This window comes from Aulostomus chinensis, chromosome 11 (genome assembly GCF_037954235.1).
Source record: "Aulostomus chinensis isolate RoL2024-O1b breed Wild chromosome 11, RoL_Achi_v1.0, whole genome shotgun sequence".
NCBI lineage: Eukaryota > Metazoa > Chordata > Actinopteri > Syngnathiformes > Aulostomidae > Aulostomus > Aulostomus chinensis.
The window spans coordinates 6,955,682-6,981,714 of NC_141330.1; the positions used below are offsets into that span (position 1 = coordinate 6,955,682).

Sequence of the window (26,033 nt, forward strand, 5' to 3'; positions counted from 1 at the left end):
GAATCAACAGGCTTTGATGACTTTAGTCGACTGGGATCATTGATTGTATGTTGTGAATTCATCAAGGACAGTTAACTGGCATCCGATAACGAGTGCATGATGACTTTCATATAATTAAAAACTTTTTTCTGCCTTTCATTCTGCAAGAGCAGCAAAACACACACTAGAGCCCACCCAACCCCCACCTCCTTCAACATCCCCCCACTTTCCAGTTGCAGTGACAGGTGGCTCTTGGGGGTTTGGTGGAAAACAACTCAACAGCTGCACAAAAGAGCCCCACTGGGGTCCTTTTGACGGGGTGTCCCCTCTCAAGCGTGCCGGTTCAGGCCCTGGCCCTGCCCCCACCTTGGCAGATGTTTCCAGAAACCCACAGGTGGTAAATGAGAAGACATTGGGTTTCTTAAACTGCTTATGTAACAAATCCCATTCATGTTTTTATTGCGTCTGTGAGTATGTAACAGTGTGACCCTCCGGTAGTTTAGATGAGGGTGGAGTGTGTGGATGAGCAAACATCTATAATCAAAACCAAAGACTGGGCTGACAGGAATATCCAGGGAAATTTCATGCACCTACAACCTATTAATTCCTGCTAATTATTAACTGTAAAGATTTTAACTGACTCTGGTGTGCAGCCATGGAAAAGCCAGCTTTGTTTAATCTGGATGCATGTAACTCGTTCATTTTCGAGAGTGTAGCAGGATTTAAAAAAGACTTTGCTGGGTCCTGAAAGAATCAATAAATCCTCAAAAGCAGGGTTGAGGGCAAAAATGAGTGTTTTTTTAATGTGAAAGAACAGGATAGCATAAACTTTGATGTTTTCTCTGACACAGACCTCGGAGATTGAATTAACCAGCAGTTTTTCAGAAGTTGCATTCATCAGCATGACAACTAACTCCTTTTCTCTTCGTCTCCCCCCTTCATCCTGCACCTGAACCCACTGGGCTGAATGCATGCTAACCACCATCTTTGCTTCCTGTGTTTCCCCAGACAATCATGTTAAGCCCAGACAGCAGAGTCAATGGTTTTTCTTATATTACTCCCATAAAATGATGTGACAGGTTGCTGCAACTGTATTTCCTTGTATATTTACAACACTGCAACAACGAATAACTGTGATTTTAGTCATTGCAGCATGTATGTCATTAAACTCCAGTCATTCCCTCACAAAAATAAAATTAAACATATTCCTTTGTTCAGGATTTAAAAGGTGATTCGGGTTACCAAGCAATAAGAAAAGCAATAGAAAGAAATATGGTTAAGTATGTGGTCCACAAGTAGGTTTTCCAGTTCAGGTTTGACGGTATGCTTTGACTGCCTGTTAAAGTGTTGTAGTTTTGGGATTGGAGGAACCAAAAGAAATGAGGGGTGGAATATTTATTTCCCCCGCCGCCTTAAGTAAATACCGGAAATCGTATATTTACATCATAAAATCCTTGACATTGAAATGTTGTACGTATTGTATTTATGCTTCATCAAGCTACATCTAACTAATGTTTAAAGTTAAAATACCGAACTAGCATCCGCACCCCTCCTTTTGGTAGTGGTACAATCCGGTCCGGCCAGTCAAGACCGTTCGCACTAGCAGAGCATCAGCTGGGGTGCGTCGGAGGGTGAGGAAATTCTCTCACTCCTCCTCCCAAATTCCCTGTGACACCTTTTATTTCACTCCGCAGTCGCCGGTAGCTCTGTCGGCAGGTTGGTACTGGCTGGCCTTTGTTTAAATTTTTATTATTATTTTTCCTCCATCTCGGTTGTATTTGAGATTAGCGGAGGCGCTCCGGAGGGTTCCCAGGTTCGTCCAGGACATCGGGTGCAGCAGCTGAAGTGACTCAACCAAGTTTCCCCCCATTTTCCATTGCGCCTGAGGAATGAGCGGACTGCAGGAGAGAGGAAGTGCCGAAACTCCCATGTTTGAATGAACAAAAGAGAAGAAAGCGACGGTATTACCGCCGAGATGCAGGAAAATACTCTGCCAGCAGCAACGTGTAAGTCCACAAACCCACGACTGATTTGTTTCCCCCCACTTCAAGCTTTTTGCTTTTTTTTGTTCTTCCACATTTCTGATAGAAGGGGTTAAAACCTTGACTCGCTGGTGGGTAGGAGTGAGGTGAGAAAGTGTTGCAATCATGAAAGGAAATGTTACGTGATTAATTATGAGTAATCCATATAGAGGTGCGGGCCGTCCATGAATCACCTCCCTACCTAGACGCTGCCAGCCTCATATTTCATCCTGACACGGTCGTATCCGAGTGCCACTAAAATGTGGTTGATCAGTTTCAATGCCCGTGACAATTGGAACCAAACACCGGCGTGATTATCAGCTCTACCACCTCAGAAACAAGGGGTTAAGTAATCGCAGTTTGTGCCAGATGAGGTAATCCAGTCCCACCCCCATATATGAAGAGTTTAACTCCCTTAAGTGCTGCAGACACCCCCCCCCCCCCCACACACACACACACACACCACTACCACCACCACCACCACCAGCAGACTGTGTTCCCAGTGCATGCACTGGTTGAATGTACAGGTCCTTCATTCCCAGCTGGTGCAGAGATGCACCAAAGATTAAGATCAAGGCTTCTGAAGGGGGTTCTGCACCAATGTGCTTGAACCAAGGTACCAGTACCAGTCCTGGTACCTTGATTCAGCAGGGAGTGATTTGATCTTTGCCTGTCTTGCCAACTCATTGAACAGAGCTTTGGATTAGTGGACTGTCATGCAGCTGTCTGTTATTAGTGAAAAGACAAGTGTGCATGACATTTACTTTGTGTATGTTCAGACAAAGACGAGTAAACGTGTGAATTTGAGCAAGGAATGTTTTCTTTATTCGTAAAACACTTGGAAAGTCCCACAAAATATGTATTGACCTCATCAAAAACAGAGAAGTCACAAAACACACTCAAAAAACAAGATTTAAGCCAAACCAGGGAAATGTGACTATTGACCATCTAACTGAAACAATGTATTGGGGAAAAAAACAAATTCTGCCAAATCCAACGGTGTACTGATATTATCGTGCATCGCTTGCTCATTGGAGGTCAACTGCACCCTCCTCCCAGTTCTGGTCCTGGTTAATACGCGGGTGAGAACTACAGTGACGATGCTGTTCATGGCCAGTGTCATGTCTGCTCCTTGTCTCAGTAATGCCCACAGTGGATATCGGCCAAGTTGTCCTTTCAAGACGCTGTGCTCCGGCCGAGTGTTTGAGTCTGCATGCCAGAGCATTGTGTATTGACATGTTGTCTGTGTCTGGAAATAGAGGGAGACTCACAATGTGACCTCCCTCTGACAACAGAAAACTTCCTTCCGGCTGACAGGGGGGCGTCATGGAGAGAGGTCAGCTTGTTTTGGCCCTGCATCAAGCAGGAGGAGTGCAGCGTTCCACCCTGATCCTGGGAATCTTTAGAGTCTATCCAGTAAACATCCATGCCTCGAGAAATATAGATCCTAAACCTATAGGAGGAGCTGCCATCGCTGTATGGATTGTCCCAACTCCTCCAACATAACTGCAGCACAATTCATCTGACTCACAATTGCGGTGTAGTCATCATGCATGTTCTCACATCTTCTAAGCTGTCAGATAAAGACGAACCTGTGATGGAAGTGTATCCCTACGCTACATCTACTGGATATCTTTGGAGCTAAGGAGGGTTGGTTCGCCACATCGAACACGTCTGAACAAGACATTAAACAACACCTGGAAGCAGGGAGACAGTTGGAAAAGGCTGCTATTGTTATAATGCCGGTATTAAAGAAAGCCCACTTGATCTTTCCTGCTTGTGAACTAGAGGCGCTTAGATTGGAGCTGGTGAGTGCCGTCTGAGTATTGTGAAAATCTGCTGTCAGGACTTTTTGAGATCTCCTAATCCCTCTTTTATTCATGCAGGCTTTCTTCTCTCCGAGCTCTCCCTCCTGCCTTCCTTTGTCAGCCTCCTCCGTTTGCTTGTCCTCTTTAACCCTCATACCTGAATCGCTCTCCTGTGACCAGCCAAGACACTTTTTTGTTTTCCCAGCAATTTACCATTTCTAACTCATTTGCGTCACAGGGGGATTTGTAAATAATGAGGAGCAGGAGCACAGTTTATACAAGATTTTCGAGCTTGTTAATGAGCTAAACTTGATTCTGGAGAAAAAGGCGAAATGCGTCATCGCAGCCATACTGAGGATGAAAGCCTCAGCTGATTGACAGGAGCATAATGTGGTCCTCATCTATGGTGTTATAGTCCACCAACTATCCGGCCTGCAGTCAGCAGTCAGCTCCACGTCTTCAGCTGCAGGAGTTGCATAGTTATCTGGGGAACAGGGCTGACTATTTCCCATTTTTGGAGAGAAGGCTGCTTCAGTGTAGGATCCCACAAGCTTAAGCTTTCTAGATTCACTGTCAAACAATGTTTCCTGGTTACAGAGAGAACAGACGTTGTTTTAAATTTGGAATATTTGTGGGCAATGAAATGATGCAAGTTTAGGGAAAAACCACAAGATCAAATCTCACCAAACTTGGTGGAGGAGCGTATTATGGGCCAATGAAGAAGCCATTCGATTTGGGGACACGTTAGTCATAGCCCCACCTGGTGGTTACAGGAAATTACATGTTGTCGTTTTTTTCAAAACTGAACTACTTACAGAACATTAGGCTAGCGCACGTGGAATCTATAGGTCAGATCTTTCCCAAAACTCACAAGTTTCCTAAGAGCCCTCTTCAGGAGACACCCACAAGTTCAATTTGCATCATGGCGCCACCTAGCGGTTACAGGAAGTAAACCTGATGTACTTGAGTTACATCAAAAATTACACTGTTTTGTCTTCATGTGATGCAACATACCATAAATAATACATATGTCATCTCTAGCGCCATCTATGTAGTGATGCGATTCTGACTACTTGTGAAACTGATGTGTCATTCAAAATCTTCAGCATGTGGAAAAATTGTGAACATTAGCAGGAAGTGTGTATTATGATCGCATTTCCTTTGATTTGAAGCTTATTGTAAGGTGAAGTAATAAGCTTGGAACGTATTGTCACTGTTGGTAAATTAAAGGCTGCAAACAATTTATACAGAAATCAAAATACTATTGTTGTCAGCAGAGAACAGCGGCCCATCATAACAAGTACCCTGCTGTTCTGTAATCTCATGTTTATAGTACTGTGGGGATTTACAAAAGGGGGACTAACCCAAATGTGGGCTCCATCCTGTATAATCCAGTTAATATTCATCATACCAAACGTGGCTGCAAACACAGAGTCAGCGAGAAGACTCCCTCAAGGCATTTTAATCCATGTTACCTTTAGAAAGAAATGACATATTGCAGGGCTGTTAAATGGATTGGACACATCTTCAACTCAAAATTATTATGTTTGATTCTGTGTGTGGAGTAGTTGATTTTTTTTCTTCTTTTTTTAAATTTCACCGATATGCAGGTAAAGATTGGCTTGTTTAGAAATGATTTGGTAATATCCAACGCCAACGTACCAAGCGACTCTACTGGATATGAAGTCTGGCAGAGAGGAGTGAAAGAACAGAGACGTGTGAGTCACAAAGAAGCAGCTGAAGTCACGCCAGCACTGTGGGCTTTGGGGTCCGCTCATGAAACTACAGTACAGTTTGAGGACGGTGACACTTTTTTTTTCTTTTTTTTTTTTGGGGCGGTTTTGGCTGAGCTCCAGTCCGGAACATTGGATTTGAAATGACACCCGCTGACTGAGGTTAAAGAACTTAAAAGGCATCTACAGTTGTATGGCCTGAACAGTGTTGGAATCTGAGTAGTGTTGAATTTTGTACAACACTATCTGGAAAAAGTTAGAGCTCTAGTTCTTATTGTGGCAATCAGTGTGAGGGAAACTTTTTTAAAATACATGTTAACAAGTTAGTTTGACTGAAATGGTTTGTTTCAAAGTTGGTCCCTTGGTGATTCAGTTGAAGACTCATTTACATGCATGTAGACACTTAAATCAGCCCCAAATTTGTGTAGGCATTACTATGCATTTATTCTTTGAATTTAAGTTTGTTTGGTATGTGACACAAAATGTCAGCTGGGTGAAAGTCTGATTGCAACTAGGTCTAAGTGGTCGTACTTTAGGAGGTGTAAATAAAGTCAAGTCCATCATGCTGGAGAGGCTGAAGCTTCGAGTGAAGACACAACGCAAGAGTACAGAGTATTACGAGGTATGTGAAGGGAGAAACATGCTTACATACACTCCCCACATACATCATGCTTTGTGGCAGGTCTGGTCCACTCTGTATCAGCCAGATGGTGCAAATCGCACCACCCAGACATTGACCTCTCATAGGGGGGAAAAGAGGTTGGAGGCTGATCTCTAACCCAGCCCTCTGGAGGGCAAAGAAGGGAGAGAGCCTTCCCATTAACTAACACTCAGACCATCAGAGGTGTTTCTCTGCAGTACTCTGCCAGGAAATGGCTAGTGAAAGCAGCGATCAATACATGCACAGTCCATGTTTGTTTTTGCCACTCAGCTTGTACCGCTTATTTTAGACGTGCGTTGTCAAGACAAACTGTAAAAACAAGGAAGGGTTAAAGTAAACTTTTCTACCCTTGAACCAACCCCGACCCATGAAACCCGCCGGGTAGCTCGGGTACCAAAGGGTTTGTTTCATGTGATCTCAGCCATATTATAACTGAAAGTAATTATTTCATGCTCTGTTTTTTTCATACTCGTTGTTATGAAGCCGACATATCTCTTTCCATAGCCTCATTACACGTGCTATTAGTCATACTGCTAAAAATGTCTGGGAGCTACAATTTCAGTAGATTATCTTCTAAAATGGAAACTGTGGAACTTCTCATTTTAGTTCAAGAATGTGTCGTTCGGAATTACTCACATATAACCTGCTATACAGTAATGTGTTCTTTAGCCCCTTTCATCTTTTTCCTTATAACAGGATCCGTTTGATATATAATACAGTTATCATCAAGAAAGAGAGGGCTATGACTTGTCAAGGACCACTAAGTTACTTGTTTGAGCTGATAGCACAGTTAGGCTGAGTGATGAATAGTAACAGATGTGTAAAGAAATATCATAGATAAAGGGAGATTCTTTAGTATTTGAAAACTTATCGAGTTTCTCTGTATTCATTCTCGTCAGTAGTCTTCTTGTGATGTCCCCGTCTCCACTGAAATGACAAGCAACAGCAAGGGGCAGAGCTAAGTTGGTTAGCTTAGTTAATGTTCACCCTTGAGAATTAAGTTGTTGTCTGGCCGTGACCAAGCTTGGTATCTAACCCAATTAGATGTGTTCTTATTGAGAGTTGCTGATAGCTGTTTCCCATATTCCAAAATTTATGCTAAGCTAACATTCTACCGGTGATATTGATATATTTACCTTACCGACATAAGTGATGGGAATCTTCACATCTAGCTCTTGCAGAAAGTAAAGAAGCCAAATTCCCAAATGAGCCAACATTTAATAAAAATAAAAATGTGCATATTGCTTGTAAGTCACAACACAGACTGTGAATTTCACTACAACAGCTTGAAACGATTAGAGCAAGAAAAGGCGAGGCTAGTGTTTCTACATACCAGATGGTAGATGGCCAAATTCAAAGTGCATCAAAAAGTGAACATGGTATAAGACATTACAACACAGATGAGAAAGATTCTAGGTCTCACTTTAGTCTTTGATTCTGCACAGCTGTTGCAGCTGGGCAAACGGGCTGCATGCCCCCATGCTGTTCTTTGCATGAACCCCTTTACTCAAAAAAACACAGAGCATACTGCACATAGATCATTCAGGAGGCTTCTCCTAACTCCTTGTGTCTTTCAGTCTGGGAGATGCACTAAGAAGGTCGATGCTGCAGTGCTGTGGCCTAAATTTATAATTCAAGCAGCTGTACCGCCTTTCACACTGCGACATTAGAGGAAGGACAAGGGGAGGGAAGTCTTGATTTGCCCTGTGTAGCTTGTTCCTTCCAGCTCTACCAAGTCTGAAAATATCCCAAACGTGGCTGCTGTGTTCTGTGTCGTCTGGCAGTTGCCAGACCTCTTGGCTAATATTAGAACAGTCTCTTTTAAGTTAAAGGGCATGCTTCATGTATTGTAATCATATACTGATCTCCCTACACATCTCTTGTGAGATGTACCATGTTGCATCCTCAACCACCAATTGACCCAGTTTGGCTCTTGTATCTGCAATCAAGAAAGTTCATTATTTAACTACAAATAGCTCATTGTGGTCTCATGCCTCTGTGAGGTGTGTCTGTAACAGGGAAATCATTAAGCAATCACCAAAGTCTCTCTGAAGAACATCCGATAAGTGTCTGGCAAATTCAAAGAAAATCCCTCAAGTTGTTCCTGAGATATGGTACTATTAGGATGGATATGGATGAGAGGGACGGACAACCCAAAAATGGAGACATTAAAAACGATTATTGCAAGGTTCCATATGAAATGTTTGGACTATTTCACACATAGAAGGAGCGGGAATGAATATTTGGCAGCTGACCTCCAATATTTGGTAGTTACCTGCGATAATGAAACCTGTAATTGTTCCCCAATGACTGCAGAAATGTTCTGAACTTTAGTGTGGAATGACAGAAATCCAGCTAATGATGACTGCTTGGTGTAATGGTTAGGGAAAAACATATCAGAACAAACTGACACACACCCTCAGACAAGAGCATACACACTCCCCCCAAATGTCAACAGTGTTATTTTATGTTCATGGGTTGTCACGTTTTCACAAGATAGTTGTAGAGAAACTCCCAACAGTAGCAGAGAGGGGTTTAGACACGACAGATGATCAAGAGATCAACATGAAAATTCAAGGACCACAAGGTCAAAAGTCACCCCAAAATGATTAAACACAAGCGTGGAAGATCGCACCTTGGCTGTTAATATACAGCTGCAAAGCCTGAAAGTTCGTTTGGGTTATTATGAATACCATGAATAAATAAATAAGTACATAAATTACTGATGAATACTGCATTATGGCTGCAGCAGAGAGGAGCTCTTTGAAACTTACGCTCACCCAGGCTTGCCTGAGGTCCCCCATGAAACAGAAGCTGCCGTCAGCTTCAACTCTAATCTATGATAACGCCACTGATGTCAGTGCTTGTATTATATCAAAAGTAACGCTGCGTATACTCCTTTGTTACAGAACTTAAGTGAAAGTTATGGAAGTATGTTGATGTGGAGGTCCTGGCATCCTCGCATCAAGGGCACAGAAGACAGAACCTCTACTGCATAAAAGGAAGATTTAGAAACTACCTTTTATGCTGAAGCTGCATGTCGATACAGGCCGTCTGAATCGATGCAGCCGTAGATTAACCAGGCACATCTGGGGGCGTCTGTGAATCGAATTTTCATTTTTAAGAAATGCTCATTTCTGTGAAGAGAGTGCCTGCAGGCCCGGGGTCTTGAAGGCGGCTGAGCAGGAGACCTCAGGGTTTTGTCCTGAAGGCATGGTTTAGCCTCCCCTTTTACCTTATGACACTTTTACGGAGATGTTAGTAGTTGCTTTTAGGAATAATAAACTGTTTGGGCTGCTGCTGTACTTCAGAGTTGAGATGAATATTTAAGGGCTTTCTCGTTGTCAAAGCTTGATAAATTTCCACTCTCCTTGTTATTCTTAGCTCTAGTTCTGAATCTTGTCCTTGAGGGCCACTGCTCTTCTATTCAGTAGGCTTTTTAAAAATCTGGAGGTTTCCTAAATGCAAGAGGGTCACTGTAACCTTACTCACAACTAGTTCCCATCGTCCTCTGATTCACACCGGCCCTGGATTGTGCCAGGGAACCACAAACCCTGACTCTAAAACTATAGAGGATTAGACCCTGCTGTCACTGTCCAACCCCCAAAAAGAGATGTAGAGCAGGTTGCTAGGAGCGACTGGTCGGCATGCCGATACACTGCTTCCAGTTATGAATGGCAGCCTGTGCGGCCCAGAAATCCCTCCTCGTCCTCTGATGTCACTCACTCCCCCTCGCTGCTGGTCAGGCTGTCTAGGTTGCTTATCCATTGCTGTTGGAGGTTGTTGGTGGAAGCAGCAGTTGCAGGGTCTCCAGGGAGCTGCTGCTAGTTCACATAAGCAAAGCCTTTCATCAGCGCAGCGGTGTGTACGTCGGCGCAGCAGAGAGCAGCAGCTAAATGCCAGGCATTGTTCTCAGCCAGACCAGGTGATGGGATGAACGCTGTTGCAGTCACTGACAGAGACATTGGTATTCACCACCGGCAGATTACAAGTCATGGAGGAATGTTGTCTTTAGATACGAGACTGGCATCAGCTGTACTGTTCTGACTGGAAAGGCTGTAATCAACCAAAGAAAGTCTTGGTCGACTGAAGCCCTCAATGTCGACTAAAAATCGACTCATTTTATATTTGAAAACTATACTGTGTCAACTATCAGCACAAACCTGTTGAGGAATATTTAGACGATTGTTTTTGTGACGTTATAATAATTGACCAACACTATCATTCGTCCTGCGCTCAGAGCGAGACTGAACTGAGGAGCTCGGCATCGCGGCTGAGACACAAATAGACTTTTAACTTAAAACTCTTAAACACAAAAGGGCAAGTCCACGGTAAGAATTTTTACAATTAAAACAAAACAATTATTAGACTAAAATATTGAAATGTCAATTCTGATATGTTCATATACTCAAAACTGACGGGGCAACCTAAGGTGGACAAGTTAGCTTACCGTTTTTAGGTGATCCGCCGTCGTGTTTGTCGTGAAGCTGTGATACACAAACTGTTGTTTGCAAACTTTGCATTGGACTTTTTTCCCATTATCTATTTTCATGAAATGCTGCCACGCTGCACGTCTTTGACATGGTGGACGAGGACTGACTTTAAATGAAAGTGTCAAAATTAAATATGCATTCATCAAACCACCAGACACTGGCCTCCTATTCTTCAGTCTGACTGTCTCTAGCAGGTCGGGCTAATCCAAAATAGCAAAAACAAGGGGGGTGTTCAAAGATAGATTGTTATTTGTGAAACAGGGGTGCTTTCGGTACTTTCCTCCTGATGAAATTAACGTGGAAAAAAAATCGACCAATCAGAATTTTGGTCGAGCCAGAACGTATCGACTAATAAATCGACCAGTCGACTTGGAGATTACAACCCCACTGACAGGGTTTAAGTTCTTGTCTGTTATGATGAACAACTGCAGCTAAAAGTGATTATGAAGAACATTTGACCATAATTTGGAACATTTATTTTAAGTTTCACCATTTTGAATATGAAGACTTCCTGTGCACGTGTGTGTTTTTAACATTATATTTAGCTTTTACACTGTGAGACAAAGGCAGGGCCACCACGATATGGGGCATAACTCAAAAGTGCCGTCTAACATTTCAATAATATGCTACAATACTTTGTCAAAGATAGACCTGGACTCACTGGTTGCTAGTGAGACTCAGCAACGTGCAGATACCCAAGTTGTGTGAATTTGCAATGGTTTTTTTTTTAAATGTTTTTGCAGACCAAAGTATAATTTTTTTTTAAAAATCGATAGATTATAACCATTGCTAGTAATCAACTGGTAGTATCTGAATATTTTTCCCTGTGTTTTAAGATAATCAAATGCAGTTTTTGTATCTAGTAGTATCTGCATGCATTGAAAAGGTTGCTACTCTGGACCTTTAAACAAACACGCGCTGGCCCGGTCTAGCCTGCTGGAGTCAGTGCTTGCTGTTTACACTGCGCTTCCTGTGTGTCTGGGCCCCCTTGCTCTCTTACGTCACCCTTTTTTCAGTGCAAGAGGAACACAACAGGGTGAAGGGGCAACGGGTTAGGAGGGGTAAGCGATGAGGTAGTTCATTAGTCCTCTGGCACATCCCAAATGAGATGCAGTTCATTCTTCTCGTGTCTCCTAAAATCCCCCGTTTCTTTTTTAGCTGCCACCTTTTCCCTTCCTTGCCCTTAACGCCGAATCTCAATATGGTTTTCTCGTTACTTGTTTGCCTCATTTCCATTTTTTACAGCACATTCAAAGTGTTTAGAGTCTTATTTATGAGGTGTATTTTGATTTAAGACTATTATGTATCCTTACATTATAAACTTAACTTTGTTGGGGGTCTCATGGTGTTGTCCCTCCTTTTCTTATCGATTAGATAGGAGAGGGTGAGGGTTTAACTTAAGGCTGAAGCCCTTTGCGGCATAAATATTCCATGTCTTGCCCTACATTTTTGATTTACGCTGCCTTCTATCTTGAATATTCACGGGAAGTGCTCTCGCTGTTGCATTGAGAATGGGAACATGTGGCCGTTGAAGGTTGTATTCATGATCACTGGTCAATAACATGAAACATATGGTTTGTTTTTAAGTTACTGTGACACACACTCTATGTTTTTACTTTGGAATGTTTTCTTTTGCTGTTCACAGCTCATCTCAACCGAAAGTGTCACTCCCAAGCCGGTAATGAGCGAACAATGTCATGTCATGTGCTGTCATTCTTTGCTGATTATGTCATGCAGTGAGTCATGTGTGGTGCTCCACTGCAGAGGACACACCATTTTTGAATCAGATATGCACAGCCTGGATGAGGATTTTGTTGCCAGTCCAGCTCGTGTTAATGAGGGCGTATGATTTAAAAGGGATTTGTTATGCTCATCTAGTGCTGCGCTTTTATTCTGAGGCTCCACGAGACTTTGCATCGGTGTTCAGAAAAATCCTCATTTATCTTGCGCTGGCCTTTTGTGCTGCCTGCCTCAGTTGATCTTCTTCCTTAAACAAGCCACCTCAGCTCCTGTCTCTTAAGACACACCACCTTAAAAGCCGTCTTTCTTCTGATTGGTTGATCTTCAGAAGCCAGCTTGAGGAGCAGTGTCTCTGTCGTTTTGCTGTGCTGGAGCAGATGATGGCATTAAGACACCCAGGTTAAGGTGTACCACGCTATTGTCCATGTCATAAACAATCCTCTCCATAATTTTTGTTCATATCATCCATATGGTACTGCTACTTTCACAATAAACATTATTTACACAAGGAGAAAATACTTTTTCAAATTTTCTGTTTTTATCCTGAGGTTAGATTATAATACTTAATTCCTATTTGTATCAACCAATGCCATGCAATGCCGACAATCCTAGCTGACATTGGGCAAGAGGCTGGGTACACTCTGGACGGGACACTTGGACATGGTCACCGGGGAAGTGAGGATCGAACCAGCGACCCTTTGGTTGCTGGACGGCCACTCTACCTCGAAGCCGTGCCGCTCCTTGAAATATCATGATACAGTTTTAAATTAATATCATCTGTAACCTGGAATCCTAACATAGATTACATAAAATATTGAAAAGCATGATAAGTCCCCTTTAAAGAGCATTATCTTCTCTGCTGTGCTAGTATTTTTTTAATTATAGAATTTATATTGCTCGGTCATGAATATGCAAATGCAGCTGTTTAAATTATTCAACTAGAAGGGCTCCTGTGCCCTGCAGCTTTTGATATATTTAAGCCAGTTTAAGTGTTAGTGGGGCAGAACTTCATGAAGAACTAGGCTGGGTATTTATAACCTGCTGCAACAAAAATAATATACTGTGAAATTGGATTTCTGCTAAATCGTATTTTCTGTGGAAGTATTACCAGTTGTCCCAGTTTTAACTTGGCCCCTTACTCACAATGTCATCACCCAAACTCTAAAGTACTAAAGTCCGATGTAATTGCACTTTGGAGTGAACAGAGTGAATGTGAGTAAGCTTTGCTCAACCCCATGCTACAACCAATATTTGAAGTTGCACATACATTATGCCCAGCCAGCTTCAAACCGAGAAATGGCACTGGTTGTTAATTACATGCTGATTCTCAACCTGCCGCTCGGCTCTCACACTGCGCTCAGGCATGCATAAATACATGCACCACCTCTGCTGGGGTTCCTTTCTGTTTCTGCTGACTTTTGATTTTCAGATATTTCATTTTAGAATTTACTGCACTAAAACCGTTGCAGCCGAGAACCTCAGGTTTCAGCCTTTGCGAGGTACCTGCAACTACAGAGTCCCCAAAAGTGATGAGGCCAACTAGCTCTGTGTGACGGGTGTGTTGTTCAACTGGTGATATCACACACAGCATGCAGCAGATTCCTGAACCTCTTCTGACCCACTGTGGACCTCATGGCTGTGAAATGGAGGAATAAAACATTGCAACCTTGCTTGGACATTTCTTTTGAGGCTTTAGAGCCACAACTCCCAGCCATGACTCCAAATCTAAAGTTACATCAAGCAGGGTTCCGGCTGCACTCAGTGAATACCTGCACCTTGTCTTTTTGTATCTGGATCTCACTATACAGGCTCTAATTAGGAGACAAGAATTAGCCAATCAGAGGCAGAGTAAGGCCAGAGAGGTGGGCCCTAGTATGTCCAATTCCTTGTGGAATCGGAAAAAAGAAGATCTTTAAGCAGCCGGTATTTGGTCTAAGCTGTTACATGAGCACTGGCCTTCTGCCGAGGTAGAGCGCTGAATGCTTCAGGGGGTGCACAAGAGTAACTTTTTAATGAAGTATCATCTGTATCTGATGAGTGTAAAATTATGCTTGGTGTTGGTCCAATTTTCCAGTTTCAGATGAGGGACAAGAGTATTAATGCAACACAAATGCAGAGATGGCGCGTCAGCCGGGCTCTCCAACTTTCTGAAATGCCGACCAGACGTCTGTGTTTCTGCCTCCTTGGTCTTTCAATGTGGAGGCACCAAAGTGTTTTTCCATGTCCAGGCTTGCTCGAGAAACTAACATCTCAGAGGAGGTTTGAGTTCATTGATTTCAAATACACGAGTAATGTCACAAGAGGCTGGACTCGTGACTTTTGGCTGTAGTTGTCCTCTGGGTGCAGTCCCTTTGGGAGGTTGGTGAAAGAGGGAGTTAGTCAGGCGATAGGAGTCCTCAGCTGATGGACCCCCTCTGTTCTGTAAAAATCTAAATAAAGTTAATTAGTGCATGGTCCTCGTTCTGTGAGCATTTCACACACTACCCTAAATGAACACTGTTTAAAACATGATAATCTGATAAGCCAAAGTCGTGTTTTTTGTCAGCGACAGCAGAGTTCATGGGTTGCTGAGCAGATTTCCTCACTGTATTTAGAACATCTGAGCAAACATTACTTCAGCGTTCTCTTCAAAGCGCACGATGAGGTTGACCTGACCTTGTTTGCTGTCGCGGGGTCACGGTGTAGACTGTTTTCCAAATCCTCTCGGACTCTGTTACAACAGACAAAAGTCTCTGAAACCGAGTGATTCAGCCAGAACATTTTTTAAGGTCAAGTATGAACCTGAGGTGTTCTGATCTCATCTTGATTAATTAGTGGAACAAAAGAAAGCCAAGCCCCAACAACTCTGATTTTTTTTAAACAAGGCAAACATGTTGTGGCAAGCCTTATAATTTGATAACTTTAATATCAGGCTCTAGAAATTATGATAGTTTGTTACACATTTATATTACAAACAAACCAAACTATCTGTATTTGTCTAGTGGGAAAGAATACCAATGAAACCTGAAGTTATGGACGGATATTCATGACATTTGTGGTTCGTATTTGTTGTTTATACTTCTCCCCATGCAAATTCTACATCATTTGAGGTGTTGTTTATCTAATGTACACAAGGGCAAAGGCAAGTATTTTACGCTGAATTTAAAGATGTTTCTGTCTGCTACAGAGGAAGAGAAGTAAATCTTTTAGAGGATGTTCACAATTCTATCAAGGTTTCCAGGAAACCTTCATGTTTTTAGGAGGTTATTTACAACAAAATGAATTAAGTTGTTCTCTGCAATCTTCTCAGAGGTTTTTTTTTTTTTTTTTTTTTTTTTTTTACCTCTAAATGGGTTTTACTTTGAGGTGCTTTGTATCATTGTGAATTTTTTTAAGGGTTCTTAACTTTCGTGATTCAGCCAGAAATTACAAACAGAAAATTAGAAAAACAGGGTACTTTGATTAAACCATGACAAGAAAATATCAAAAACAAATCCAGATCCCGACACCTTCAGTCGGGGACCCAGTTCATACAAAACTGGGTACTGTATGTGTATGGCATTATTATGAAGTGACTAATAGAGATAGAGGTCATATTTGTTGGTCTACAAATCATTTTAGGGGCATTTTGGTGTTTTGCAGGTTCGCTGTCTCAGACTTCTTGAAAAGGAATGTGAACTGGTATCCGAAACACTGCCGCTGCCCGCCATGCTGCTTCTTACTATACTGCTTATTTACCCCGGCTTCACATGTCTTCGCAGCATTCGATATTATTGACCTACTCATAGTGGGAAAGAGGGTTTACCTCCAGCGTGTGTGCAGGTATGCGCTGTAGAAAAAAAGGGGTATTAGTTACTCTCCTATTTTCTGAGTCATCCCTGGTACACAGTGTTCCTCCGGTTGTCTCGTGGCGAGGAGGGAGAACGCTGCATAAATCAGCTCCTGTGTTGGTGCTTTCCTCGGCTCCCATCTCATTTTCCTCCGGAGAGCTTCAGGTTTCATTGGTATTCTTTCTCGGTGCCACCTACGTACCAGAGTATGTTACATTGCCATTCTCCTCATCATTCAATATAGATCACTCTGATTGTCTGACTGGTCGCTAAAAAGTCCTGTCAGCCGGCCAATTATCTTGCGGTTCCAGTTCCCAGGTGTGTGGGGAACATAGACGGGTGTTATTAGGACACACAATTCCTGCCTGTTATTGTCACATCTCCCTTTAGGGATGAGGATTGAATGATGGATAATCGGAACAGCACCCGGGGCTGCGTGTAGCATCGTTTGTTTACAAAAGTGATGTTGGGATTTAGGGGATCATTTCAGATATTAAGTCTCAATAAGTCCTCTGTGTGAGGTGTCAGATTTTCCTGCTATACAGGAAGGATTTCATTGTTGCACATTACTGACACCTGCTCTCGGATTTCCTTCGAAGTCACATTTTGTTTTGTACATTGTCAAAGGAAGTTGTGTGGTTATAAACGTAGATGTAAACACATTAGGCTGACATCGTGGAAGTTGTTCTTTGAGACCTAACATGCCCAGTGAATGCTAAATGATAATTTAGTCGGACATCTATGCCGCAGTCAGCCCCAAGATGGCCATTCTCTGAATATTTCTGTTGGGATCCAAACAGCGCACAGTCAGTCTGTCAATAATAAATCAATCTTCCCCAGCTCTCATATACTGGGACATCAAGAACGGTCCAATTAAATGTTCTAGTCGCGCTATAAATGTGCACATAAACCCACTGACTGAAATCGTCCACCAGGAACAGCCTATAGTGCTCGCCCTCTGCTTTCAGTTCATCTCTCCAGCGTCCCGCCTGGCCATCCTCTCCCCTCTCACTGTCTCCGCAGTGTTTTGGCTGCGGCTTCGTTGCCAAGCAGAGACCACAACAAAGGCCCCTCTCTGTCAGAGTACATCACTGCCCAAGGAATGCTTATTTAATACTGTCATGCTTTGACAGGGGAAACACAATGTCTTGGTCTCCCAGCTGAACTCTTTCATAGACTCACACTGCTATTTTGCTCCTCGCTGCCCATGGCGCTTCGTCCAACTTGGAGTCATTAGCAACATTTCTGATGTCATCGCTTTTCCGTGTGCTTAGATGGGCGCAGACAATCTTTGGCTTTAGGCCTGACTTGTCACTGATTGCGTCTTTATTTCATCTTTATTCTTCGTGCATGCTCACTCACTCATGAGGGAGCAATTTGTTTAAAATTATATATGGGCTGTTTTTTTCAAGAGAAGGGCCCCAGTCTAAAACTGCATACTCGATACAAAGACATAATCAATATTTGAACTTGCACAGCACTGGTCTTGCTCACCATTGGTTCTCTTCAGTGAAAGCTGAACAGCACAGCATTTGTATAGTAAATCTTCTTTGACAGCCCCCTACAGCCTCTATTTCTTTAGCCAAACGCTGAATAATTTACAGCATGTTGCCCCAGAGTTTACCTTCTGAGACTGTGCAGAAGAAACTTCTGCTTCAGCATGGATCAACAGGGAACACTGGGGTACAGTGCAACGGACAAAGCCAAGTGTTCCTCCCATGAGGGGCTTTGTGTGGCTGTCAAAGCCAGGGTGAAGTAATGTTTGAGTCAGAGATTCAAGCTCACACACATGGTCCTCTGCTGCCGTGCCAACAAACCAGCCCAGCACAAAATTTTTACCTAAAAGTTCCTATTGAGTGTCCATGAAAGTTTGTTTACGTCGGGAAAGCGATCACTGTGATTCTGTTTCCCTAAGCAGTCTGTCAGTCAATGGAATCATCTTGATGCCAAAAAGCAATTAAGGTGTCTTGTTCTGCCAGGGAGTTTGGCATTGGCTTTTGGTCAGTTTGTCGATAAATCAATCAGTCAAGCAGCAGGGAAGTGGAGTTAGGCGCAGGGGTGCAGGAGCTGGCTCGGGGCCTTTTATCGTGTAACTCCACAGGAGATGATGTGTTTAAATAGATATTATTCTTGATTTTGATCTCAAAGAAACAGTCCTCAAGCCCTTCACAGCTCATAACTGATTCAGGAAGCTCTTGAGGAAATGGACGTCATCCACACTAAACTACTTCACGAGCCCCGCAGTGAATGGAATGAAGTCCAACTGGTTGAGTTGCATCTCTTACCTTTTACCCCGTCATTTACTCCTCTTTTTTCTTGTGTCTTTCTCTCCTACCAGCTCCCCTCTCAAAACTGATCTCAAACCCTACCAGACCTGATCCAGAGGGGGAGAGCAGCCCCTTGAAGACAAACACCCAAAAAATGGATTCCCCAGCTAAGAAGGACACAAACCGGAGACTGACTACCCACACAAAACCTGATGTCATCCCACGATCGCCCATGTCACCGGCATCACCTGTTCCCAAGTCGAAAAGAGGTAAACAGAAACGTTGTTAGGCCATTGGCAGGATGTAGCTATTAGCAGTATTTTTTCTCATGCAGTTATTGGATCAGTTTCTGTGGATCCATGTGAAAGAGTTGACAGGAGAATGTTTTGGCCTCTAGAAATCCTCAGTCGTTGAACATTGCATGTGGATCAGGTTCTGGATCGGTGATGTAGTAGACCCATCGTGAAATGTGCCACATAGTAGTGACAAGAAGCGAGTGACGTCTAAATCCTTCATGCGAAATCCAAATATCATCAGGTTTCACCACCTTCTCGCTCCAGGAAATGGTCCCACATTGTGATGTGCGCAGGGCTACAAGGGCTCGCTCGTGGCTGCTTGAAAGCTTGATTAAAGCCTGAGCCCTAAGCAATGCCTTGGCTGAGGAGTGTGTGTGTGTGTGCGCGCGCGTGTGTGTGTGCGTGCGTGTGCATACTCTCTGAGTGCTTTCCATTTTAAGAGCTCTATTGCTTCAAAGTAAAACTCATAGTGAGAGCTAAATGTTGGCAGACATGGAGCTGTGCGATGATAATGGTTCGATCAGCTCTCTTGGGACGAGGTGATAGATAATAGTTTTAGAGTAGAAGTGAAATCCTGCTTTCAGACCTGAAATAGAGCTAAAAACCAATAAAGCTTCAGGCACTGCAGGTAGACTTGAATATCGCAGTAAAATGATGGACCATTGATGCCTGCTGGTAAGTTGGTGGTCAATGCTTTTTACTGCCATGCACTGGCTACTATAGAGAGGTAGGCAGAAAGGACCAGAACAGGAACCAGTGAGTGATGCCAAGAATGAATTTAGTTGGATCTAACAGTTGCACCACAGCTCTTGCAGCTCCACTGTGGAACGTGTTTGAGGGGTTTTGGAGTATAAGCTTCTTTTCCCTCTCCCCTCTATTCTTTATCCCTTAATCCATTCACTCTGGTCATGGTCTTTATTCCCCTAACATGAGGTGACGGGGCCACGCCAATTTTATCAAGTCTTTTTTTTTTTTTTTTTTTTTTTTTTGGTCTGTTCTGGTCTATTTTAGAGAAATATGAAGTTGAGTCTAAAGTCTGCTGAGTACAAAAATGACTTCCGCACTTCCTTTTTTGTCCCACACGTTCCTTTTCCACTGGTCCTCTGAAGCTCATTACTGTTGAGGTTTTGTAAAGGAGTTTGATGAGGATGAAAAGCCCTCCATGGTCCCGTAATTAGTCAAACTAACTGGTGAGGCCCTTAGGAAAATTAAAGGTGACTGTTTGTGGTAATAGTCTGCCTGCTTGGTTTTTTTTTAATGTCTCAAACCTTTCCCTATGACAGCAGAATTGTACATCAAAGCCTCTTCTTCCTACATCAAAGATTCTTTCATAGTTTCATGATTTAGGATGTTGTATCAGATTAGGAAGCTGTGCTGGATTTACCTCTTGAAGGCTGCACTTTACACTATTGATGCCCTGCACCGCTGCACCTGCAGGCTAATTTGCACGCAAACAAAATAACTCTGAGCTTCGTGCACGTGACTCTCTGATTAACGTGGAGATGCAAACTGCAGCGCATCACCCCGAATAGGTTTTCCATCGTTCTATAAATATCAAAGTGGGTCAGAGGTTGTTCTTAGGGGAGGCTGTGTGGCAGATTGTTTTTATGTTTATGATTCTCGCATCCAACTATTAGATGTTACTGGGGGAGAAGTTCCTTTTGGATTTGATGTCGAACATCTGCTCTTTGAGGTTCGAGGGGGAAGAACAAGATGGCAACCTTTGCTTTATTGTGGTTGCAAACTGGTTATGTTTTGGTTTTTGCATGCATTTTGATCAATCTGCAAATAATGTGCCAAAGTTGGAAGGAGGAACAGAATTATGAAACTAGAAAACACTCGGAGAGGGCATAGCTTCACAGAGGAAAGCTCATGGATTCAGACTATGAGCACAGAATCATCAAAACCACCTCATAAATGTTCCTCCCATTCACCAAAAAGACCACAATCCATATTTTTCAGAGATTTTCATTATTATGTCAAAAATAACTCCACCGGATCACAAGTTGAGAATAAAATCAAGATGTTTTCCAGAAGCTGAAATGTTCATCTCTCAAGCTCTTACATGGACTCAAGGAACTCACCGCTGGTAGCCGTGTCCTCCTGACAGTGACCTGCAACAGACTTCAGGGGCTTCAGGATCCCCAGTTTGATCCAGATTACTTCCAACTCTTTAACACTTCATATTTGTAATATTACCTATTTTTCCCCGGTTTTATTTTCCAAAATGTGTTAAGTTTATGAGATATTCTGTTGATGACAAACACAAGCACGTAAATCACATCTTTGATGGGTGTCTAACCAACAGGGGCCGTCCACATGCATGTACATTTCATGAGATTGCAGTTATTAAATCTGTGTGATCGTTTTGATCGTGAAAGGTGAGAATATTCTTTAGAGGAGGTAGCACACGCTGACGTGAAGGATAGTGTTTACATTTTTGGATTTCTTGCTTGCTTGCACTGCTCTTCACTGTTACCACTGAGGTATTTGTGAGGAATGTTAAGTATGAAGAGACATTTGAGGTGTCAGAGAGACGACCTGTATAGAAGAGCTGGCCTCTAGTCATTACACGCCACACGCTTTCACCCACTTCCAGATGACACGCGCTTTTACATGCTTTTTTCACGCGCTGTATGCTCAGTAATCCACCAACGCTTGATTGTTTTGAGTTTTAATCAGTTATGAGCTGTTGACTCTTTCAGCTGATGCTCAGATATGTGGTTCGCATTTTCCGAACTCTTGAATTCCCAAGAGGCAGTGCAGGGAAAAATGTTTTTGTGAAGTCAAGATACCTAAGTGTGTCATAGGAAGGTGTTCATCTCTTTTATTCCAGCCAACATGTAACAGACTGGTTCTTCAGAGCGTCGGAACCTGAAGCACTGGTGTTTGCAGCTTCCTGTTTGTGTTTTTATGGCATTCAGAAGTTATAAGACCTTCCTGTGCTGACCTGGTGGCAGTGAAGAAAAGCACACGTGTCTGATTCCTGGTTATTAGATGGCGTGTGTATCCTTATTGCATCAGGGCAGTTTTGGAAACTGTTCTGATGGACCGATAGCACAGTACCAGTGAATGACTCAGGAAAGAATACAGGTAACGCTTGAAGTTATTGAACGATGTCATATATTGGGTGCATCATACACAAATTATTCAAAGACTGTCTCTATCTAATGCAATCATCAAAGATCAAGTCAATGGTTTTTGTCAATAACATGGAAGTATGTTGAGACAAAAGGCCAAAAATGATGAAATATTCTCATTTGAGTGTTTCAGAGGCTGGGCTCATCAGCGCTGCGTGTGGGAAAGCTGATCGTGCCAAATGCCTTCGACTTGCTATACCTGATGGTACATGAAACCTCCCATTCATGCACTTTTTTTTCTCTCTCTGTTTCTCCTCCCTCCATTTTCTTCCCAGACATCATGAAGTCAGAGGAAAGGCAGCAGCTTGCCAAGGAGAGGAGAGAGGAAAAAGCCAAATATCTGGGTGAGTAGGAGTGGGAGGACAAGCCCTTTTAAACAGGCTGAGAGCTCCCCCTTGTGCTGGGGTGAAAGAGGTCGTCGTTTTTGGGTTGCAACTGTGGGTGGCTCTTGTTTGCAGATGGCATGCACATGTGGCTGAGACACACAGAAAATGATAAAATGGTAGTTTGGGCTTCTACACATATCTGACTAAAATTGGCAAGCTGCCACTTTACCAACAAAGACAGTTTTCAGTTTCTGCATGCAAGCTGAAATTTGCATGGACAGTTCAGCAGCGCTTACTAAAATATGCGTCACCTCAATTTGGATCAAAGCACCATTTCGCTCACAGTTTCTCTTAATTTTTGAATGGCATGTTAACAAATTTGCCTATTTTAGCATGTCTTTGCAACGTGCGATGAATATCCCTGACAACTTGTATTAATGTTGTTATATCGCTTGATAAAACAGTTGAACATTACTGTTTTTTGTCGGGTGGTATTTTATCCCATCGTCTGAATCCTTAACACGCGGCTGTCACCCGCTGACTGCCAGCTGGTCGTGCACTGCTTTGCATGATTGACACTTGCCTATGTCTTCTCTCTCACTTCCTCCCCCTGCAGAAGAACTCAGCAAGTTACAAGGTAAGTCACGCACCGATGTGTATGTGGTGGTGGTGAAAACGCTTTTTTAATCATTCACTTTGGTTTGATTCTGTTCAGTAGATCAGAGCTGGGCAATAAACCAAAAATGTGAAATCAGGTGAGCTCACGTTTGGTGGGGGTGAACCCAGCGATGCCGGCCTCTAGAGGGCTACGCCTCAACTCATCTGGGGTTACGATACTGTTCATTCAGGCTTCTAGCATTGTCCCTAAAAATATATAATACAGGTTACAAACTTGGCCTCATTCCTTTTAGCGAAAGCTGCAACTTTATTTCTTGTCAGTTTTGGGTAGTTGATACTGACTTTTGGTCATATTGCCCAGCCCTACAGCTGTTTCACCCATTTAATCCCTATATAATATATTTTATGTATTAAATCATGCTTTTTTTTATCCTTTTAATTTTTCATAAAATTAAAACTAACTTTTCTTCTGAACATCATCAATATGTCTTGTAAAATTCATTTAACCATTGCTTGATCAGTTGTCCACTCATGTATGTGTAAATGTAAATGTGTAAATAGATGATGGTTCTTATTATCTTTCAGTGTACTGGAGCCTGATAATCTTTAAATGTATTTATGTTTATTTGATGCAACTCGTGAAATTTGTTGTTGATACAAGAATCAAATGCCTGCATTTCCGGTCATCAATGACTGAAAAGATCCCAGAGGGTTAACAAGGCTTGCAGGACGTATCGTGACCCGCCTTTGAACCGGGTTCATCCACACACCATAGAAGCCCTCGCATGTGGTTGTTCAAATTAACACTTGAACCTCAGGCCACAAAATCTCCATGATTACTGGATGTCAACTGCAGAAAATGTCATCTTTTAACGACTGCAGCAGTTAGATTTATCTTGGCTGTGAGTTTACATCCAAACACACTTACCACCTCAACGAAATCACATAGTCGAAGCATTTCTGAACTGAGAACAGAGCTGAGTTTTCTTAGCTTGCACAGAAAAAAATGTATGTTATTTTTTTCACTTTGGAAGTCTAACTAAAATTAAGCCAAACTCTGAGATCCGTACATTTGTCCCATTTACACATTTCGCCTAAACTCCCACACTGGTACTCTCTCTACAATGCCCTGTTGTCTAATCCAGCTGTGTTCAACAGGAGTAAGAAGAGTCTGACACACTTGGTAGCGTGGATCAGTCTTAATTGGGCGATCACCGGGCACGCCAGATGGCACCGATCTAATTCCTCCAGTCAGACGTGGATAAAAGATGAGATCCTTCCAAAGCTTGTGTGTACAATATCAGCTTAAAGAGAGATCTTGTCCAGGAAGACTTAGCTTATCAGCCATCATGGGTAGTATTTTTAGTTCAGTCGTAGCTGAGGAATGAGTCCAAAAACCCTACACATTCTAGCTCCGATCTAATTTGTTACAGTTAAGTTCAGCTTTGAGAGACACACATCAGAAAATTGGCTCATAAGCTGCTGCCTTGTCTGCCTGCGACAGGAGAGTATAAATACTTCATGGGCGATGGTTAGAGCAGCTCTCTGTTTATGATTATTTCATGACTTCAGTGTTGTAGGTCTCGATCCGACTTGTCAGCACTAATCTCAGTCAGGAGAGAGTTGAGGAACGCTTTTTAAAGCACCATCCCCTGGAGATCTTCAAAACGGGACATCTGTTTATCATGTAGAGCTTTAAAATCGATGCATAAATGAAGAATGATGAACGGCAACTCATCGGCTGAAAACCTTTAGAGTTGTTCTCTTTCAAGTATTGTGTCATCGGCAAACTATCAGCTTTTAAACGCCGCCAAAAAGGTTATGGTCTCAACTGCGTTCGTCTGTCTGTTGGCAGGATTTTGATTGGCTGACAGCACTCAGCCAAATCTAAGAAATTATTGGTTGGCGGAACTTGCAGCTAACAGTTGGATTCTTGGTCGAAAATTTCATGCAATACGACTGTGAAGCTGTTAAGTGTTCAGCTTTGATTTTGAACACACTTCAGGATATTATGATGTCAACTCCAAGTTTTAAAGAAAGCGTCCAAGAGTATAAATTTTAGGGACAGGAATATTGTTTTCAATCCTTTTAAGGAGAGGAGTTGAGATGACTTGGCGGAGGCGCAACCTATCACAAACTATCACTGGCTTCATTTGCCCTGGAACAGCTTGAGTCTTTCTCACACCGTTCCCTCCGCCTTCTCCTTAGCCACCTCTACATGCTGAGTTTGAGCTGACTTACCGACGACATGCAGCACCTAAATATGTTATTCAGGAGAAGGTAACAAAATATTAGATGTTTATTTGACATCCTCCTCAGAACCAGAAATGACCATGATTACCCTTCTGTGCTGAGACTAATGTAGAGCTGCTGTAGTTAGCTTAGCACCGCGGCTGCTAGTGGATGAGCTGTGTAGCCGGTCAGCGTCTAAAACCTGTAGTTCCTCCTCTGTGTATTCTTGTTCAAATGGATGAGGTTCAGGATCGATTTCTCCAGAATTAAGCATGACTCATAGCAGCGGTTACTATTAATTTGTCAACAAACATTTTGTTATGCTGGCCAAACTCCAAGATGCTGCATCAAATCACTGCGCCCAGTCAGGAAAGTAGTTCCGGCTACGTTATCTGATTCTAAAATTACAATTTCTTGTAAATTTTAAGTAACTCTACATCACAAATTTTATGTAGAATCCTAGTTCTATTAATGCAGGCGTAGACCATTTTGGGGACAAGTGAGTTAGCTTCACTACTACGCAAATAAGTGTACCCCCCCCCCCCCAAAAAAACAACAAATTGGTGGGTTCCTTTAAGCCCTCCGCCTGAGTGAAAGACACTTCAGTCAGCTTTGAGTGTAGCTTCAAAGAGAGTTCAGTGGGGAGGGTCCAGTTGGAGAAAGACCTTGTGTGTCCCTTGGGAGGAGGAAATACTTGGATTGTGAAAAACTGAAGTGCATTTTACTTTTAAACACTGCATTTGTTGAGGCGGTTTCCTCCTCCTGTTGTCAGCACAGCACAACAGGTGAACAATGCTCTGTTTTCACGGCACCTCAATCTTTGTATTACAAGCAGGCGATGTCGTGATGTAATGAAACGCACTGCAGCAGATATTTCACAAGATTCTGGCAAGCAGTACCCCCCCGATAC

At 42.7% G+C, this 26,033-nt stretch overlaps 1 protein-coding gene across 6 annotated transcripts in view; it reads left to right on the plus strand.

Moving 5' to 3' along the window:
- The first annotated feature begins 1,583 nt into the window (after window positions 1–1,583).
- map7d1a (MAP7 domain containing 1a) overlaps window positions 1,584–26,033 on the plus strand; it is a 44,316-nt gene continuing 19,866 nt past the window's right edge. For 2 of the 6 annotated variants that reach the window (XM_086218004.1, XM_086218007.1), the window contains exons 1-4: window positions 1,584–1,985; window positions 18,583–18,780; window positions 22,223–22,291; window positions 22,890–22,910. In XM_086218004.1, coding sequence (XP_086074130.1) covers window positions 1,916–1,985; window positions 18,583–18,780; window positions 22,223–22,291; window positions 22,890–22,910 — 358 coding nt within the window. In that variant the 5' untranslated portion in view covers window positions 1,584–1,915. The remainder of the gene's footprint in view (window positions 1,986–18,582; window positions 18,781–22,222; window positions 22,292–22,889; window positions 22,911–26,033) is intronic. The other 4 variants (XM_086218006.1, XM_086218008.1, XM_086218005.1 and 1 more) reach the window with 3 other exon arrangements.